Source organism: Xyrauchen texanus, chromosome 14, assembly GCF_025860055.1.
Source record: "Xyrauchen texanus isolate HMW12.3.18 chromosome 14, RBS_HiC_50CHRs, whole genome shotgun sequence".
NCBI classification, from domain to species: Eukaryota; Metazoa; Chordata; class Actinopteri; order Cypriniformes; family Catostomidae; genus Xyrauchen; species Xyrauchen texanus.
Window position 1 is genome coordinate 9,697,749 of NC_068289.1, and position 19,422 is coordinate 9,717,170.

Sequence of the window (19,422 nt, forward strand, 5' to 3'; positions counted from 1 at the left end):
TTGCATTAAGGATTTGGCCCTCTCTAATAGCTTTCATTCTTCTGGAAAGACTTTAAACCAGATGTTGCAGCATGGCTGAAGAGATTTGCTCCCATTTATACATGAGAGCATCAGTGAGGTCAAGCAATGGGGTCAGGCAATCCAGTTAATCCCAAAGGTGTTCATTGGGGTTTAGGTCTGAGCCAAACTGTTGCAAAACTGGAAGCACAGCATTCTCTAGAATGTCATTGTATGTTGTAGCATTAAAATTAGCTTTCAATGGAATTAAGGGACCTAGTCAAATCCTTCAAATGGGAACCAGGTGTCTGCATACTTTCGTTTAAGTCATTTTTTTGTTTTGTTTTTTAAATAATGCAGTGAAATTTCAAACCATTGTCTCCATCATTGTCATTTGAGATGGTGTGCAGATCAATAAAGTGAGTCCCAATGGCCACATCATTCATGCTTCCTTCATCCAGAACCCGAATCTTCAGTCTTTGACACAGTGGAGGAAACATCTCCTTAAACACCACCTGCTCATTCCACACTGGGTCTGCTGTACTCTTTTGAGTAGATGTCCTGCCCTTTCATGCAAGAAAGAAAGGAAGTATCAGACAGAAGCAGAAGCACATTCAATCGGTATTTATACATTTCATGAAGCACTGGATTGTAAGCTTACAACTTGACCGAAGAAGGACACCTCTACATAAGGATCTATGAGGGCTGTGTTGTCTCCTACAAAGGCTTTGGTCACATTGGCCATAATACTGGAGTTCATTCTAGGAAGACCTTCGGCTCGGTATACAATCACATAAAATCGAGCCCATGGCCGCTCAGGGTTTAAGCCTTCAGGGAGCAAGAGGTTCCTGGAGGCAGACAAAGGCAGAGAAATAGAACTGCAATAAAATGTAGTGGAAACAGCAAAACAGTGGAAAAAGTTTTTAATATAGCATGATCCCACAGGATATTTTGTTAGAACTAGTTCTGATTTAAAAGTGCCATGTGGCAAATGTGCCTTTGATTTCATATCCCTTTTTTCCCAAAAAAGTGAAAGAACACTGTTTTGGTTCACTGTTTACTGTTATGGCAAGGGTTAGGTTTAGGGTTTTGTTAGGGCCAGGAGTATAAATATATATATATATTTTTTCTCCCCTTTTCTCCCCAATTTGGCAGGCCCAATTCCCAATGCACTCTAGGTCCTCATGGTAGCGTAGTGCCTCACCTCAAACCGAGTTGCCTCCGCATCTGAGACAGTCAATCAGCGCATCTTAACACGTGGCTAGTCGAGCGCATTACCGCGGAGACATAGAGCATGTGGAGGCTTCACACTATTCTCCGCGGCACCCACGCATAACTTACCAAATGCCCCACCAAGTGAGAACCATATTGGAGCGACCACAAGGAGGTTAACCCAATGTGACTCTAGCCACCCTAGCAACCGGGCCAATTGGTTGCATAGGAAGCCTGTCTGGAATCACTCAGCATGCCCTGGATTTGAACTTGCAACTCCAGGTGTGGTAGTCAGCGTCTTTACTTGCTGAGCTACCAAGTACCCCCTGGGCCAGGAGTATTTTAATATATACGGTAATTTCTACTCCGATGTTTCCGAAAATCGTACAGTATCTTTATCTATGTCAATCCAGCAAAATAATATTTGGGAATAGTAGGAGATTTGTATTTCATTAAGTGCATTCAACATTCAATAAAGTCTGCAACAAATGCTTTATTATGCTATTGTGGCACTAAGATCTTACTTTTCTATCTGCTCCTCCGCATCACTGATCTTCTGGGTTGGTGGTGCAACATCTCCCTTTCCTGAAACGCTGATGTCACACTTCAGGTGACCTTTCACTCCTGTGCGAATGTCAGCTGGATCCGTGATTGTGGCCCACTTATTGATAAACCGATGGCCTGGCACAGTAAGGAAAGCGTTAAATGTTTACAAGCGGAATGTACAACCAGACCAATAATTCAAATCTGAGACATATTTCACAAACTTTAATCACACCATAACCATAAGGGTATGAGGAAGAAATGGCAAGCAACTGCAAACATTGAAGTGTTTACCAGGTTGGGCGTAAACTGTTCCAACATCGATCTTGAATATTCCCACACAGTAGCTCTTCATGATCTTTGAGTGCATTACCTTAGAGAGAAGTCCATTAGTTTCTTAAAGTGAGCTTTGCAGGTACTGTAAAGAAGGCCTTTTTATTTACATACAATATACTTACTGAAAGTTTGATGACTTTGTCAAAAAAGATGTCTTGATGACAATAGAAGTCAAAAACAAAATACTGTTGAGGAGTGAGAAGACAACACTTGTGAAATATACTTGCCATTATAAATGAATGCCCTTGTTTCAGAATTGTCACTATTTCCTTACCTCATTGTAAAATGGAGCATTTGTTCCTTCTTTAACAGAGGTCTGCTTTTTCTCATCTCCAATTTCAATCACAACACTAGGGTCTATATTGTCCCCAACCAGTTGCTTAGCCTCTGTTATATTGATGGAGATCTTAGGAAGATAGCAGAAAATTGTCTTTGATTTTGTTTTCAATACAAAGCATGAATTATTCTATCACCTCAAAACAAAAATGAACAAAAAAGTTTGACAAATTCTACCTGGAAATGTTGTGGTTTGCTTTCATTTTCCAATATTTTGGCCATAGGCTTAGACCTTGTAAGTACAAAAAGTAACAATATATATATATACATGTTGTGCATGAATTAAAAGAAATGAAACATTACACTGTGTAAAGATTTGAGGAGAAAATAAAGATATAATTGATATAAAGTGCCTCTTAGGATTAGAAATCTGTTTTAAGGAGTGCCCTGAAGTGCCTGCTTGAGCATTTTCAGGGTGTGGTGCATCGAACACATCTGGGTCATCGGGATTTGTTTCGAGCTCAGCCTCTATTGTGGGAAGATTAAACAAGATTAAGCAGATCACGCAGCGGTTTATAAGCATTTTAAATATTAGTTAGTGTTCAGGCTTAGCTGTTACATGTCTGAATTCATGTATTAATTTCCTATATCAACAAAACCACAAAGATAAACTAGTGCCACACCTTTATTTAAAGGAATATTCTGGGTTCAATACAAGTTAAGCTCAATCGAAAGCATTTGTGGCATAATGTTGATTACCACAAAGATACATATTGACTATCCCCTCCTTTTCTTTAAAAAATAAGTAAAGAAAGAAATCTGGGTTGCATTGAGGCACTTTTTAAGTTACACGTTAAATGTTAAAATACTCACTGTTTCTAAAGTAAAGCCACAAGACAAACAATATTTATGTTAACGTAATTGTAGTGTGATAAAATAACTTACTAACCTTTTCCGTGTAAAGTAATAGCCAATTTACAACATTGTTGCCATGATAATGTAATGTCAACAAACCCAAAAACGACAATTTAACAATTACAATTTAAAACGACAATTACAATTTAAATAACTTTACATTTCAAATAATTCACAAGTTTTAAGAGAAGAATTAATTTAAGTGCTGTTATAAAATTATTAGTTTCACATTTCTGCCTTTAAGCCCTCCAAAAATTGGCCCCATTCACTTCCATTATAATTGCCTCACTGTAACACAGATTTAAGGAAGGACGAGCCAAAATTTATTTGTGTGGTAATCAACTTTATGCAACAAATGCTGTTGATTGAGCTTAACTTGTCTTGAACACAGAATATTCCTTTAATCACGTATTTGTGTTCATTGTCTTACCTACAGCACCTTTGTTAGAGATTACAAGACCCTTGTTGCCTTTTCTTTGTTTCTTCTTCACTTTTATTCCGAACACCTTTTTACTGCAAAACACATTGGAATTTCAATCTTAAACCATTTATAAATCTTAGAGATAACTATTCCTTACTGTGGGTTTGGCATAGTGGTTAAATATCTGGACTAGGGATGGGAAGGTTCGAGCCCAGCAAAGGGCAATATATGAGCTGTCACCATTGTGCCTATGTGCAAGATAACTCCCAAATCCAAAAATGTATTATTTTTTGTTTTGGACAAAAGCATCTGATAATGACTACACATTACACAGTATATTAAACTATTATATTACTTGTAATCTGTGCAATTCAGCATGCCAGAGAACAAGCATAAACTTGAGAAAGAGCTGCCAGAAGAGCTTACCCTGGTGGTCCGGAGCTGTCTTTATCTCGCTCCATTCTTTCTGAAGGAATTCAGTCAAGTGCCTCATTCAATTTGTTTAAAAAGTCCTTTAAAAATCCAGTTAAACAAATGGTCGCCAAAGTCAAATTTAGTCACTAGGAAAAAGAAAGGAAGGGCCACAATGTGCCTGATGATGTCGTAAGTGACTGTAACCCACTCCATCCAAGGAGACAGAGAAGACGAGACAGTGAATTTATTTCCTCCGTTAATGTCTGTTTGACTTTCTGTTGCTGAATGATTACATTACAAACAAGGGTGGAAGACAGTATGTGTGTTTTTAGGATGACTCAAAAAAGACCATATGCAGCACTTAGTGCCAGAAATGTAAACAAGATTGTAAATACACCTAACATTGACACTGCCAAATGTACAGTAACATTCATCCTAGTGTTTAACCATTTAACTCCCTTATCAGAATATCATGAGACCATAAAACAACACTTGACACATGGCAATCGAGCGTCTTGACCTGTAATCTGGTTTCTTTTGGCTGAGCTTATGACTCAAATACAAATAAAGCACAAAAACAGAATTCACCTAAAGTTATTTAAATTCTGTCATCATTTACTCACCCACCCTAATGCGTTTTTAAAGCATGTATGACTTTCTGTGAAAGAGTTCAGGTGGAATGACAGCTTCAGTCACCGTTCACTTTCATTATATGGGAAAAAAGATGCAATGAAAGTGAATGATGACATTCTGCCTAAACTCATTTTGTGTTTGACAGAAGAACAAAAGTCAAATGTCTTTAAAACAACATGAGGGTGAGTAAATTATTTTATTTTTGAGTGGATTTACCCATTAGAACATTAGTAATTGAATCAGTTTGTGGTAATTACTTCAAACATTACTCATATTTTATCACTTTATGATTATGAGATATTTCATGACTACAGTGTTCACTGCAATGTTTCTAAATATAGAAATCAACGTTCAACAAGTATTCAAACTGGTTTGAAGTGCAAATGATGCAAATTAGGTTATTAAACTGCTTAACACTTCACAAGACACTGTTTGCTGACTTTGAGTGAAAGCAGGATGTACAAGGATACACCTCTGGTAAATACAGGCACCACAACAACTCAAACATTGAACTCTGTATTTGCCTTCACAATGATGGGCTATTTTGCATTTCTTTTTTTATTATGACATATACACTGGCGGCCAAAAGTTTGGAATAATGTACAGATTTTGCTCTTATGGACAGAAATGTTATTCACCAAAGTGGCATTCAACTGATCTCAATGTATAGTCAGGACATTAATAACTTGAAAAATTACTAATACAATTTGAAAAATAATTAAATAAACCATTTCAAAAGTTCTCATCCAAAAATCCTCCATGTGCAGCAATGACAGCTTTGCTCCAGATACTCATGTGACATTTCACCCCACCCTTCCTGTAGCACATGTCATAAATGTCTTGTCGGGCACTTCTCACGCACCTTACAGTCTAGCTGATCCCACAAAAGCTCAATGGGGTTAAGATACATAACAATCTTATCCAATTATCTGTTGTCCAATGTCTGTGTTTCTTTGCCCTCTCTAACCTTTTCTTTTTGTTTTTCTGTTATTAAAAGTGGCTTTTTCTTTGCAATTCTTCCCATAAGTCCTGAACCCCTGAGTCTTCGCTTTACTGTTGTACATGAAACTGGTGTTGAGCAGGTAGAGTTCAATGAAGCTGTCAGCTGAGGACATGTGAGGTGTCTATTTCTCAAACTAGAGACTCTGATGTACTTATCCTCTTGTTTAGTTGTACTTCTGGCCTTCCACATCTCTTTCTGACCTTGTTAGAGCCAGTTGTCCTTTGTATGAAATCTCAAGCATTGTATAGCCTTCATTCCTCAAAACAATGATTGACTGATGAGTTTCTAGAGAAAGCAGTTTCTTTTTTGCCATTTTTAACCTAATATTGACCTTAAGACATGCCAGTCTATTGCATACTCTGGCAACTCAAAAACAAACACAGACAATATTAAGCTTCATTTAACGAACCAAATAGCTTTCAGCAGTGTTTGTTATAATGGCAAGTGATTTTTCTAGCACCAAATTAGTGATTTAGCATGATTACTCAAGGATAAGATGTTGGATTGATGGCTGAATTTGATCATAAATGACTTTTTTTCAAATAGTGATGCTGTTTTTTACATCAGTAATTGTAGATAAAGCATCTGCGATAATCATAATTTTCAGAACTTTTAAGAAGTTTCACTGTAGCACCAGAGAGCATATCAGGGGTGGTAAATGAAGTGAAGATAAATTTAAAAAGCAAGGGAAAATCTTTTAAATGTATTCAAAGAGAACTGAAAACTTAATAGTAGTCCAAAATTTCTAATTTTGCTAGCGGAATAGTAGCTTTTCCTCGGTAGACATGGTTTCAAATGGAACATACACTACAACAAGAAAACTGCAGAAAACTGCCATTTGTGTGGTAGGAAAAGAGCCCAAACAATATTTGAAACAGTCAATTATATGAAGAAAATTAATTTTATCAGCATTATCAGTTTATTTACAATGTGAGGATCAGGAGTCAAATGGCTTTATAACAAATTTACAGATTTTTTGCACAAAGGGTTTGGCATTATTAAATACGTAACAAAATGGCTTTAGTGTATTCTGACTAAGGAATAACACAATTAAATTATTACGTGATAATTGTTTGATAAATTATTATAATATACATGTAAAATTGCAAAATAAGATTAGACATGTTTTAAATGATACATACAATTCCAAAGTGCAATTAAAAATATTTACAATTTTAATCTTCAAGTCTCATGGTTTGCGATTCATTTCTGGAAAACAAGATACAAAAATTATTTTTGGATCTTTTCATTAAGAAATGTTCCTGCACTCACAGTAAAACATAACACTAATATCCATTCAGACACAAAAACTTTTTAAGCAATACACAATTTTGGTCACAATAAGGGAAAAAAAATCATTCACTTTAAGGGATCGTTCACTCACCCTCATACCATCCAAGATGTGTATGACTTTTCTTTCCTGCTGAGAAGCATATTTCAGCTGGGTAGGTCCTCACAATGCAAGTGAACGGGTACCAACATTTTGAAGCTCCAAAAGAATATAAGGATCTTTAAGACTCCAGTGGTTGAATCTATATCTTCAGAATTGATTTGATAAAAGTGGGTGAGAAAAAGATCAATATTTTACTTTTTCCTATAAATCTCCACTATAACACTCTTCTTCATTTGTTTTTGTCGATTTGCATTCTTTGTGTGTATCGCCACCTACTGGGTAGGGAGGAGAATTTATGGGAAATAATGGACTTAAATATTGATCTGTTTTTCACACACACCTATCATATCTCTTCTGAAGATATGGATTTAACCACTGGAGTCTTATGGATTACTTTTGTTTTTCCTCTATGTGCATTTTGGAGCTTCAACGTTCTGGTCATCATTCACTTGCATTCTCTGGACCTGCAGAGCGGAGATATTCTTCTAAAAAAATTTGTTTGTGTTCAGCAGAAAAAAAGAATTCATACACATCTGGGATGGCATGAGGGTGAGTAAATAATAACAATATTACATTTCTGGGTGAACTATCCCTTTAAGGAACAAATATTTGAAAATTTATATAAAATATGCCCACAAAGATCAAAATTGTCCAGCCATTCCAGATAAAATAGGATATATTTTAACATATTATTTTATTTAAGAATACAATGGTTACAAGTACAAGCACCATAAAAACATGACAGTACCTGGTATGGGGAGGGATTTAAATTAAGACGGTTATGGAGAGGGGAGCCCTCCACTGGTATTAGGAGAAAAGTGCATCCACGCCTGCAGGAGTCAAGACTAGTGCCTGCAGCAAATCAGAGAGCGAGACGATTCCCCTCACCACATCCTCTTTGTCCACAAGCACAAGACGGTGAACCTAACAGAATTTGGAAAGAAGTGAGATTAGTCAAATATATCACTTTTTCTTTTAATCAAATGTAACCTCTGAACCTAAACAAATGTATTAACATCCTAAAGCCCAAACTAGGAAAATATTCACAGTTCTTGTTTTAAAGGTTATGTGGTAAGTTTCTGTGCCTCTATAGTGACACCAAACAAGATTGCAAAAATCTTTGACTTTTCAAACAGATTTCCATAACAGTCCCCCAGTTTTCTCTTTGTCAACCAGAAAGATTGTCCTGCCCCAATCTCACATCAGTAGTTGCTATGTCGAGCTGATCGGGGTGCTCAAACAAATAGAGCAATGTTTTGAAATCGCCACAGTGTTTACACGTTTTAGAGAAAGTAATGCTGGATGTCTGGATTTCAGTTGTCTTTGCATATTAAGATGGGATAGGAGAAAGTATTTAACTTTGAAAAAATTACACGCTTCACCTTTAAATTATTCAGTAAACTTCAGTATGTCAACAGCAAGAAACAGGAATTGAAATGTCAGGAGCTTAAAATGATGTCATATGCAACAGTAATCATGTTTCCATCCAAGTTATGAATTTAATTTATGCAACAACAAAAAAAAAATGAATAATTGCAAAAACAATTTGCAAATAAAGCATTGTAAGAGAACAACATTGTCACTTCTGGGAAAATTGTTGCAAAATAGAAATAAAATCCAAATTGAAGCCACTGTGGATCCTTTGTCAAATGTAATAAAATATTTGTGGTTTATAGCATGCAGATGAACTTCACAGACGCTCTGATAAACTTCACAATTGCCCTGATTCAGCGGAAGATGCCGAATGTATAGTGGCAATAGTGGCAGTTGCTTCCTCCAGAAATTTTCAGACGATACGGTTGTGGTTGGCCTAATTAAAGGAGGTGAGGAGGAGGAGTACAGGAGAACTATTAAGGAGTTTGTGGGTTGGAGCGACCACAACCAACTCCAACTTAACATCTTAAAAACAAAGGAGATGGTTGTGGATTTTAGGAGGAGGAAGAAGATACCGTTAACCCCAATCGCCATCCAGGGCAGTGAAGTGGAGATGGTCTCCAGCCACAGATATCTCGGTGTTTACCTTGATGATAAGCTGGACTGGAAGAGCCACATGGAGACAGTGTATAAGAAAGGTCAAAGCCGACTTTATTTTCTAAGAAGGCTTAGGTCATTTAACATCTGCCGTCCTTTACTGTGTAACGTCTATCAGACAGTGGTGGCAAGTGCTCTGTTCTTTGCTGTGGTGTGCTGGGGAGAGGGTGCTCGCATGGGAGATCTAAATCGAGTCAACAAATTGATAAAGAAAGCAGGATCGGTTGTGGGGACTAAATTTGATATGATCCAGCATGTGGTTGAGAAAAGAATACTCTCTAAACTAAAATCAATCATGGACAATCCCTTACATCCAATCCATGCTCTTGGGGTGATCAACAAGAGCACTTTTAGCCATAGATTGATCGCACCAAAGTGCAAGTCTGAACGTACCAGGAAGTCCTTTGTACCAGCGGCCATCAGAATGTTTAATGATTTATGAATATTCACCTGTTACTGAATATACTGTTATTAATTCTGCTATTGAATATCCTGTTTTGAATATGCATCTGTTACTGATTATTCGATATAGGTATTATTGTTATGTATTATGTATTGTTATTGAGTGTTAAAGCTGCCGTGACAATATAATTTCCTGCAAAGGATCAATAAAGTATCAACAACAACAACAACAACAACAACAACAACAACAACAACAACAACAACGTCTGGGAGCTAAAGAGTGTCAGATAGTTCTGGGAGGAAATAATGGCCAATCATTTTGAGGACAGGCTTTGGCATTTCAGAATAACCAGAGCAACATCAGATGGTGTGTGATGATTCTGATGATTCTCTGAGCGAATTATGTATTCACATGGCTTGTTGAGACAAAGTCACATGACTTATTTGATCTACTGTATATTCCTATATAAATTATAGGGTTAGCTTATGAGAAGGAAAAAAATGCATCCACTTTAAGCTGGCATATAGGTTGTTTTTTTTTTGTGCACATTCTGGAAATTTTATTTGCATTTTGGTATTGTCATCTAGAATTTTTTATGCAATATCTTAAAATTTGCATAAAAATATGTGGATGGAGTCCCACTTTATATTAGGTGTCTTTATTATTTACTAACATTACATACAATACAATGAACTTATTGTGTAACTACATGTTGTTCTGCAAAATTCTCACAAGATTCACATTTGCTGCTGTTGAGTTTGAGGTACAGGTAGGGTTAGGGGTTGGGGTTTAGCATAAAGGTTTGGGCAGTGTTGGGTTTAGGATTAGGGGTAAGGTAAACGGTGTAACTACGGATGTAATTAAGTGCAGGTACTGTTAATGTAAGTACAATGCAACAACAAATATACATAATACATACATTGTATCAAAAGCTTAAGTAGTTAAAGACACCTAATATAAAGTGGGTCCGTGGATGGAAACCCAGCTGTGGCAACTGTTTATTCTTAATACCTCTGCCTCAGCGATGCGATCAATGATGGTTTCGAGTGTTTCATAAGGGTAGCACTTCAGAACCCCCTCAATACAGCCCGAACGGCCCTGAATGGCCTCTTGCATCTTCATGTTCAGGTTGTTGTAGTTTTTCTGTGCAGCCAAGTTCTATTGTAGAAACAGTAGGTAAACATAAATATTTGAATCTACATAATGATGTGTAAAGCATATGTGGAAGTCATTCAGCGACACAGTTATGGGAATAAAATGTGTGAATCTACGTACAATGACATCAAACCTGGAGTAAAGTGCCACCACTTTCCCTAAAAATAATGAAAACAACAGGTTGACAGACAGCATGTGGAACCAAATAGGAGAAACATTTTAAACATACAGTGGGGTGCAAAATCCACATTGAACATATGGGATTTAAAATCAAGGATTTTGAAAAAAAATTAAATAATTTCAAACTAAAACGTTCTGACGTTAAATAATATAATTATTTAAGATTTCAACAACAATCAAATTGAAGCAAATTTGTGATATTGACCATGTTAACTACGTTGCACCAAAGGATTTCTTTGTTTCCACTGGATCATACAAGATCTTTGGAACATTCTCAAATCATGCATCATCAACTTGTGGCGTCCATGCCAGCTCAAGTGCATGCTGTCATTAAAGCAAAAAGGGACATACCAAATCTAAAATTCTGAGAGTCATGTTAATGTTTCAATTAACATGAAAAACTTTTCACTTAAATTGTTATTGTGGCAGGGTGGAGGGCGGGGCTGGGTCGTGATTCTACACACCTGGTAACTTATCAGGCTAATCGAGCCTCCGAGAGGGATAAAGGCCGACTGCGGAGGATGGTGCGGGAGAGAGAGATCGTTTACGGACATGTCCGTCAACTGGTTGGTTTGAGCAATGAAGGAGTCTGGAGACAGCGAAGCAGGTTTTGAGGTCAGTACTTTAATTTGAGGTTCTCGGTACATACGACGGGCCGTTAAAATGAAACATTAACACAAAAGTAGCACACTCGGGCTGTCGTGATTTCTGGACACTCTCTCTCCCGCACAATCCTCCGTAGTCGGCCTTTATCCCTCTCGGAGGCTTGATTAGCCTGATAAGGGACCGGGTGTGTAGATTCACGACCCGGCCCCGCCCTCCCACAGTTATGCTAATAATATAATTTGTAATTAAAAACTTATTAGAAAAAAGCAAAATGGCAGCATTTTTACAAGTGAAATGCCACTACTTTTGGTATAAGAATATCAAAACCAAAACGTCAAATGCGTTGCTACATACCTTTCTCATTGACAACAGGCAGGGCTGAGACCCGTCGTTCTACAAATATCGATAAAGCATCATAAACGGTTTCTGTCTCCCTGACAGTCGCAATACTCTTGAAAGTTCCAATATCCACTTCCTCAATTCGCTTTTGTAAGAATCGTGGCTTTGGGATCATAGAGCCCTATAATTCACAATATATATATTTGTCACTCTGTCCAAATCTATTGCAATGTTACCATACAACTCAGTTTGCTTATTAATACAAGGTGATATGAAAAGAACAAAAAACACAAATATATCTTACAAAGATGTGCAGGAACTTGAGGATGCGTTTATGGGTCAGTATGTGGAGGACGTTCCCCGATTCTGGATCTATGACGGGCAGCCGGTGAATCTTGTTCTTCAGTAAAGAATAGATGGCTTCAAAGAGGCTGACAACAGGAAACACAACTCTCTGTCAATGGAGAGACAAAAGAAAAAGAAAGAGGAAACAAAGTGCAGCAGAGGGCCTGCTTTACCTGGAGTCAGGTGTGATGCTTATCAGCGAGTTGAGAGAATACTCTAGATAGACCTCTGAAAGAGGGAACAGATAGAGCTACTACTTACAGACATTTTACGATATGTATCAGATTTAATAATGAACCTCAAAACTATTTACAACCACCTCTCCACGTTTCAATCTTGTGTTCCTCCAGCTCATAGATTTGTACCTACAGCAGATAAACAGCATGAACATATGTTTATATTGGGTACATATATCAATATATATAGGGGAGACCGGGGCAAGTAGTTATTTTGGGAAATTTTCACAAGGGTTATACACTCTCAGAAAAAAAAGGTACAGTTTAAGATACAAGGCAGCCACTGCGGTGGTACCATTATTTTGGGTATATATTTGTACAATTCAGGAGACAAAAAAAATCGTTTTCCCATCCTCATTAAACACTGGTTTATTTTTCTGAATTCTATACTCCAAATTAAATCCCAACGTCATGATAATTTTGTAATTGCTCAAGAAAATAGTGAACACAGTACTGTAAAATATTCATCTTTTCACTGCATCTGACAAATGACAGATGAGAGACCAGAAGTCAGTCATTTCAAATGGAGTCACACAGCGGCTGTGTGGAGTTTCAACCATCTGCAGAGGCCGAATTTCAGATCTGATTTGAGCTTCAGATACGGTGACATTTTTGTGCGACTACACCGAATGTGACCGCTCGACTGAATGTGATGTGCGTATCTGTTCAAAACTATGAGCATGAAGTGAGTAAACTGACTTCTTTGTCCTAAACTTTATTTTAAATGCCTGCTACTTCTACAGATTGGATGGTTATAAAGTCAGAAATAATAATTTGTGTTGCAAATATATATAAAAAAGCTTTTGTAATTAAATGTCATTCATTTCTACACTTGCCTTCATATTTAAATCATATCTGTGAATTTCTACTACCTATTTGCTGAATTATTATAATTGTTGTTGTTAGGCAACTATTAATTATAATAATAACAACAACAACTATAAAACTAGCAATGACAATAATAATGATAATAAAAATAATGGAATCTGAATAAAATGTTAATTATGCATTTTGTTCAATTCATCCATCTGCTCAACAGCAAGGTTTGGTAGCAAACCTGAGAAAACAATTCACAAAACCAACAACATTACTAACTTTATTTAAAGCTTCATTTAGATTTGTTTCTGTCTCAAGGGGCTGGGTAATTTGACATCGCAATTCGTGAGTGCCTTCTCCCATGCAATGAACATTAATTTTGCAAAATAGAATTATGTGGTTCATGACATGTCTCAGGACAGTTCCTGTGAGCGAAACGTTCTCCCGGAGAGATGTGATTTTTAAGTTTTTGTTCTGATGAAATTTCAACAAAACCCAACTATCTATCCTTAACTTAAACCTAACCGATAGTGCCATAAAAAGCACATGTCATTTTGTGGCACTTCTGACACTTTTGGCTCACGTGTTAACTCGCATGCTCTTCAGGGCTCATACGCCTGTCCATTGTATCACATATAAAACACTCTATCAGTTCAGCTACTGCGCAATTTGATCACACTTAATCTTGTAAATTTAGTTGGTTATGTAATGCAAACATTAAAATGAGTCATGCACTTTAGTAAAAGTGTTTATGCCATTTCAGAGTCTATTTGAGTGAAAGGAAATAAGTAATTGATGTTTTAGCACCTCTAGTGTTCATTCCACCAGAAATGGTCGTGTTTTGTACAACAGGCCACTTAAAATCATTATGCAAAAATGTTGTTATTGTAACATGATTCTTTGACCAGGTTGCGAAAGCCACTGGGGGAGAAATATGACAGTTGTCAGAGACAATAAAAAGGTGACTTAACAAACCAATCAAATTTAACATCCTCACTCACTCAATCTCCTCTCTTGATTTCATTCTAGCTAGGACAAAAGTGCCTTTTTACCTTTTAAATACTTAAGTACAATTTAATGTGAATACTTTCACTCAGGTATATTTTTGGCTTATACTTGGACTTTTAATTTAGTAAAACTTCACTCGGTATCTATACTTTCATTTAAGTATAATTTCGAAGTACGTTTTTACACTCATGCCAAAACGTTGTATCAATACATTTGTATACTGTTTGCAAGCAACAGCAAGGTGCAGGATTTGTACTTGTTTATGTAACCTTTTATATTATTGCCAGTTGACTAATTGTTTTGATTTTCATAACCGTTCCACACAAGCAAGAGTGTTGTACTGAATATCAACACAACTGTGACTGGGCCTTGGGTAAACACTCTTGCTAAAGTTGTTTTTATACAAACATTGTATAAGTTAACAAATAGGGAGTCTCTTATATTTTAGAAACACTTTTCTTTATTTTTGCTCCAACAATGAAAATTGATCCAAAAGAAGTCAAAGCATGAACAACATTGTGTGTTTTTGAGCAACACAAGCACAGAAATGCGGAGGGAAACTATGGAACGTGCCAGCAATGTTGTACTAAATATCAGTACTCTTGGAACACCGCTTGTCCCATCAAATTAGAGGAGTGGAACTAAATGCTGTATAAAGTGTAACAACATGCCCTGTGACAGGGATAATACAAAAGGTCAGTGTGTTAAATGAACTGTAACTTCTTTCTTGGAAAATATTAGTTGTGGCCAAAACTTTAAGGTATGTGGCTACGCAGAAATTGACTCAAAGATTAACCTACCCTGAAGGAATATTACTGGACTAAAAATTGGGAACTAGATCCGATCTCCTCTATATTTTAATTTGGAAACAATACAATCGATTTATAGTGTTTACCATAGGAGATCTGTAGTAACGATGGAGAATGTTGATAAAGTCTGTAATGGTGAGCATCCCTGCAAAGACAAAAATAGGACATGTAGAACATAAACAAGAGCACTTGGCTTCAAACTCAATTCAACACTTAATTTACACAAACCGAGATGAAGCCCACCAGACAGTACTCTATTTAAAGGTGAAGTGTGTCATAGCATCATCAGAGAAAATGGCAAAAATTATTAATATTTGTAAACATTTTTCCCCAAAAACTCCCCCAGGTAGTCCTGTAGATTTCATGGCAACCAGTCCTACTTAAATTCACTGCATTGGTTAAGCCAATGTTGCTGTGAGATTCTCAAATAAACAGGGACATTTTTTTCAGAGCACCAACAGATAGTCTCTTCATATTGAGCTGGGATTGAAGGCATTTTAGCATTAAAAAATTACACACTTCAGCCTTTTCTGCTTAAGTTTTATTCCTTTCAATCAAACGCAATGTCAAAAAGCTAATATCAGCAAGGCTGAATTAAGGACAAAAGCACAGTCTTGAACCCAAGTTTCCTTTCAGTGGGAGGATCTGCTTTCTCATAAGCATGACTATTACTGCACCCAAAGAAGGTACAGGGGGTTAGAACAGCAACCTGGCATTTTCCCACCAGATACCATTACCCAGAGGCCACACTAAACTTAGAAGCTGGCATCAGTGGTGTGGATGATTTGGTGGAGCACAATCAATCAAATTCATGACACACACACAAAATGTCTTCACTTGCATATGAGCTGCTTTGTGTTGATGATGCAATTTATTCAAAATAAATTCCTAGAGTTTTAGGTTTGCCATGACCATATGAATCCCGATTGCAGAAAATCCATCTGGGAGAAAGCTCAGATCAAATGTCATAAAAATCCACAATCTAAAAATGTACTACAAACCTATAAATTTGTTTTTTTTTCCTCATGCCATTCCAAACTTGTCTGATTTACTTTCTTCAGCTGAACACAAACAAAGATATTCTGAAGGTTGTACCAAGTTTTTTTTTTATTTTTTATCTCCTTTCAATACAAATAAATGGGGATCAAAACTTTCAAGCACCATAAAGCACATAAAAGTAATCCATCTGTAGTAAATTCCACATCTTCTGAAGCGAAATGAAAGATTTGTTCCACAAAGAAAGCAAGCCATACGTGTTTAAGATGGCATAAAATTGAGTAAATGATCAGAGAATTCCTTAAAAACCACCCCACATCATGGAAATATCAGTATTACAGGATTGTCTATAGTATGTACTGTTAAAGTAATTTAGCATATGTGAATCATGCATGGTTTTCCTAACATGGCTTTATGGGTTAAGATGTTATAGTGGCATTCTAGTATTTCGGTAATCCGATGCAGTCTCATTGCGGACCAACCACACTTTTAAAAGCTCAGCAAATCTCTCAGGTTTGCTTACCTACAAAACGCTGCAACTTGTTGTCCCATAAAGGTGCTGCTCTCACACCATTTGCAACCAGTGCAAAGAATGCTTTCTTTACCTGTAAAGAACAGCGACACATTGTTAATGCTTTGAATGTTTGTGTATGAATATTTGTAATGCGTGAATCTGCTGAAATGATTATATAAAAATAAAGCCTTGCACTTTAACACAGGATGTGACATAAACCATGACACTAGTTTGTGACTGGCCTGCAGTGTTGTGTCAAAGATCACCAGTTTGGAACTTGTAGGAATGGCATCATAGCAGCAGTGACTCAAGAAAAACTTGGCGTACACATCCGAGTCAGGGTCTTGGAGAGGTTCTTTAAAAAGAGACAGAGAGGTAGACCCCTGCTGCAGGTCGGTCAGTCAGCAGTATGCATATGTCAGCATGCACACTACCAGAACGCTTGGACACACCCTTTTCTTTCTATTTCTATTTTCCACCTTCAAGAATAACAATAGTCATAAAAAGTAGGAAATAACACAAATAGAAGTATGGGAATTATGTAGTGCCCAAATTGTTTTTAAACCAATCAAAGTTATCTCATATTTGAACTTCTTTACAGTAGCCACCCACAGTCGAGATCAGATTAGATATACTTTATTTATCCTGCAAGGGAAATTGTTAAATATTACAGAATTTTCTAAATTACACACTCTGCACTCTGGACATTCTCTCGCACCAGCTGATCAGCTTTTAAACAGTATTGAAGTTCCTTGTTAAGTTTTGGGTAAGGTATTTAAATACTATTAATTTATCTAAAATTACAATCAGATTACTTTCCTGATTACTTAATTGAAAAGTAATCACATTAATAATTAATTTACTTAAAAGTAATTTAATTAATTGAAAGTCAGAATCTATTATGATTACAAGAGTTTAAAATGTAATGCTTTACACTACTAAAAAGTAATTATATAACATTAACTCATTACATTGTAATTGGATTACACCCAACACTGAATTGTGTGTGAATTTCTCATTCACAATTGAAATATGTCCAGAAACCAACATTTACACATACACTATCAAAGCACAAGATTTTTTAGATCATCAGAAACAGAATTGTGTCCAAACTTCTGGCTGATAGTGTATGCATCATCATCTGTAAATCAAACTATAAAAAACACAAATTAAATCACACTGATCATTGTATAGTATCACAGATCAGTGACATTTCTTTCTTAATTCATGATGTTGTACACTGTAAGTCACTGTATTGAAAGCAAGACACAGTGGATGTTTACACTAAGAAACACACACAGGATAAGCATATAGAAGATACTAATAGATACCTGTCCTTTTCATGGACAGTCCTTCATCCTCCATAAAGGGGACCTAGATGCAAAATAGAGAATACACCTTTCACTCCAATGTTCAAACAAGTAAAAAGTTGTGAGGATAAGGCATCATCTTTTACATATAACAACTTGCCTGTCCAAAAATATCAAAAGGAAATGGCAGCATCAGGTTGCAGTGTGTGTTTCTCCACCCCTATATATATAGGTAATTCCTTCAAAACTGAGCTGAACTGTAATACTATATATTTCCATGTCGGAATCTATAAGCAACATTGTTTATTGTGCACACTGTGTGCAGAATAATGTTATTGACCACGCACCCAATAACACTTGTGCATATAGTGCAGTGACAAAGTGAATTGATTTGACCTCTTTTAATACAGGTGCTCACTGGCTAAAGAACTGATATCGCTGACAGCAACTGCCACAGAGTCCTGCATAGGAGGGTCCATTATCTCAATAATACAGGTAATCATTCCTCACATGCTACCCATGAGTAAGCTAGAATTATTAGTGTTTTCAGGGCAGCACTGTATTGATACATTGTAATATTAGAATGTTTGCCAATCAAAATATAACCCAAAGCAATGATGCAATATTTGCATACTGAATTCGGATTGATCTTTCTTACATACTGAATTGTGATTGGTATTTTTTATTTCTTTTTACATCTATTTACATTCTATTACATTGTAAGTAAAAAATAAGACTCGTACTGAATATAATAACAATGGCAAAGCAACTTTGAAATAGCATTTTACTCAGAACCAAAGCCTAACACCCACTTGTATTTCATTTAGGAAATGCAAATGTAATTAATTATTAGAAATAATTATGTTTTTAAGTATACATGAGCTAAATACATTTGAACTCTGCATTGATCATTGAACTTGATCTACACTGAGGGCCTGTCTCCCATGCACTGTTCAGGGCTCCAAAAATAACCTTAAACATAAACACAATGTGCGCAGCAACCAGATATACTAATTTACTCACATGCTATCCATTGAATTACTGTACCTAACCAATCCAATGTGGATTATAAAAACTTCTGCAAGCAGTTTGAAAACTTTGGGCTCTTAAAGTTGCCAAAATTTTTTAATAAATACAGTATATTAAGATAGGTCGCTTTGCTGGCAACTCCAACAGTATGTGATTCACCATGTAATCAGAAACAATGTAATTTGAGCATTTAGGTTGCAGGTTCCTATCTAGGTCTTACCTCCATTAGCGGGTCCATGTCTGGGTCCCACCGCTCAATCTGGGTGGCCGAGTGAGACAAAGGACTTTAGTGCTGGAGCATACTTCAGCTGTGATCCTGTCTCTGCTAATCTAAATCAGGAGGAAGAGCCGGTCCAGGCATGCAGAGGGGCTGGCCATTGGACAGGGGGAGGAGAATCACAGATGTTGTGGCATTTGGTGGCTGTGTATACACAACACCCCTAACACACACACACACACACACACACAGAGAGGGAGCTCATGATCTTCATAAACTAGCGCT

The 19,422-nt window shown here is 36.6% G+C and overlaps 2 protein-coding genes across 4 annotated transcripts in view; both read right to left on the reverse strand.

The window, feature by feature from the left end:
• The window catches only part of fer1l6 (fer-1 like family member 6), a 36,108-nt gene extending 31,784 nt beyond the window's left edge, over positions 1-4,324 (reverse strand). The window contains exons 1-9 of one of the 2 annotated variants that reach the window (XM_052142281.1): positions 4,127-4,324; positions 3,710-3,792; positions 2,602-2,892; positions 2,363-2,494; positions 2,211-2,273; positions 2,047-2,125; positions 1,734-1,890; positions 659-845; positions 371-563 (exon numbers count right to left, since the gene is read on the reverse strand). In XM_052142281.1, coding sequence (XP_051998241.1) covers positions 371-563; positions 659-845; positions 1,734-1,890; positions 2,047-2,125; positions 2,211-2,273; positions 2,363-2,494; positions 2,602-2,703 — 913 coding nt within the window. In that variant the 5' untranslated portion in view covers positions 2,704-2,892; positions 3,710-3,792; positions 4,127-4,324. Of the gene's footprint in view, positions 1-370; positions 564-658; positions 846-1,733; positions 1,891-2,046; positions 2,126-2,210; positions 2,274-2,362; positions 2,495-2,601; positions 2,893-3,709; positions 3,793-4,126 lie in introns of those variants that run through there. The other variant, XM_052142282.1, reaches the window with a different exon arrangement.
• A 2,322-nt stretch (positions 4,325-6,646) lies between these two features.
• Positions 6,647-19,264, reverse strand: prkag3b (protein kinase, AMP-activated, gamma 3b non-catalytic subunit). Of its 2 annotated transcripts, none has more exons than XM_052142823.1 (13): positions 19,141-19,264; positions 17,913-17,955; positions 16,824-16,936; positions 16,591-16,672; positions 15,158-15,216; positions 12,522-12,567; positions 12,376-12,430; positions 12,162-12,288; positions 11,873-12,038; positions 10,853-10,890; positions 10,589-10,735; positions 7,892-8,067; positions 6,647-6,959 (listed from the first exon to the last, which is right to left on the reverse strand). In XM_052142823.1, the coding sequence occupies exons 1-12, from the start codon at positions 19,156-19,158 to the stop codon at positions 7,951-7,953; spliced, it is 1,011 nt and encodes a 336-aa protein (XP_051998783.1). In that variant the 5' UTR covers positions 19,159-19,264; the 3' UTR covers positions 6,647-6,959; positions 7,892-7,950. The 2 variants fall into 2 exon arrangements, with proteins under 2 accessions (XP_051998783.1, XP_051998784.1); XM_052142824.1 differs by having other exon boundaries at positions 16,824-16,964; positions 19,141-19,242.
• Positions 19,265-19,422: the final 158 nt, after the last annotated feature.

Bases quoted from the DNA above. Each gene is read 5' to 3' on its own strand.
- prkag3b (XM_052142823.1), bottom strand. The intron at 12,568-15,157 runs GTAAACACTATA...TATCTGCTGTAG, and splicing joins GTTACTACAGATCTCCTATG to GTACAAATCTATGAGCTGGA. The intron at 12,431-12,521 runs GTGGTTGTAAAT...TCCCTCTTTCAG, and splicing joins CAAGATTGAAACGTGGAGAG to AGGTCTATCTAGAGTATTCT.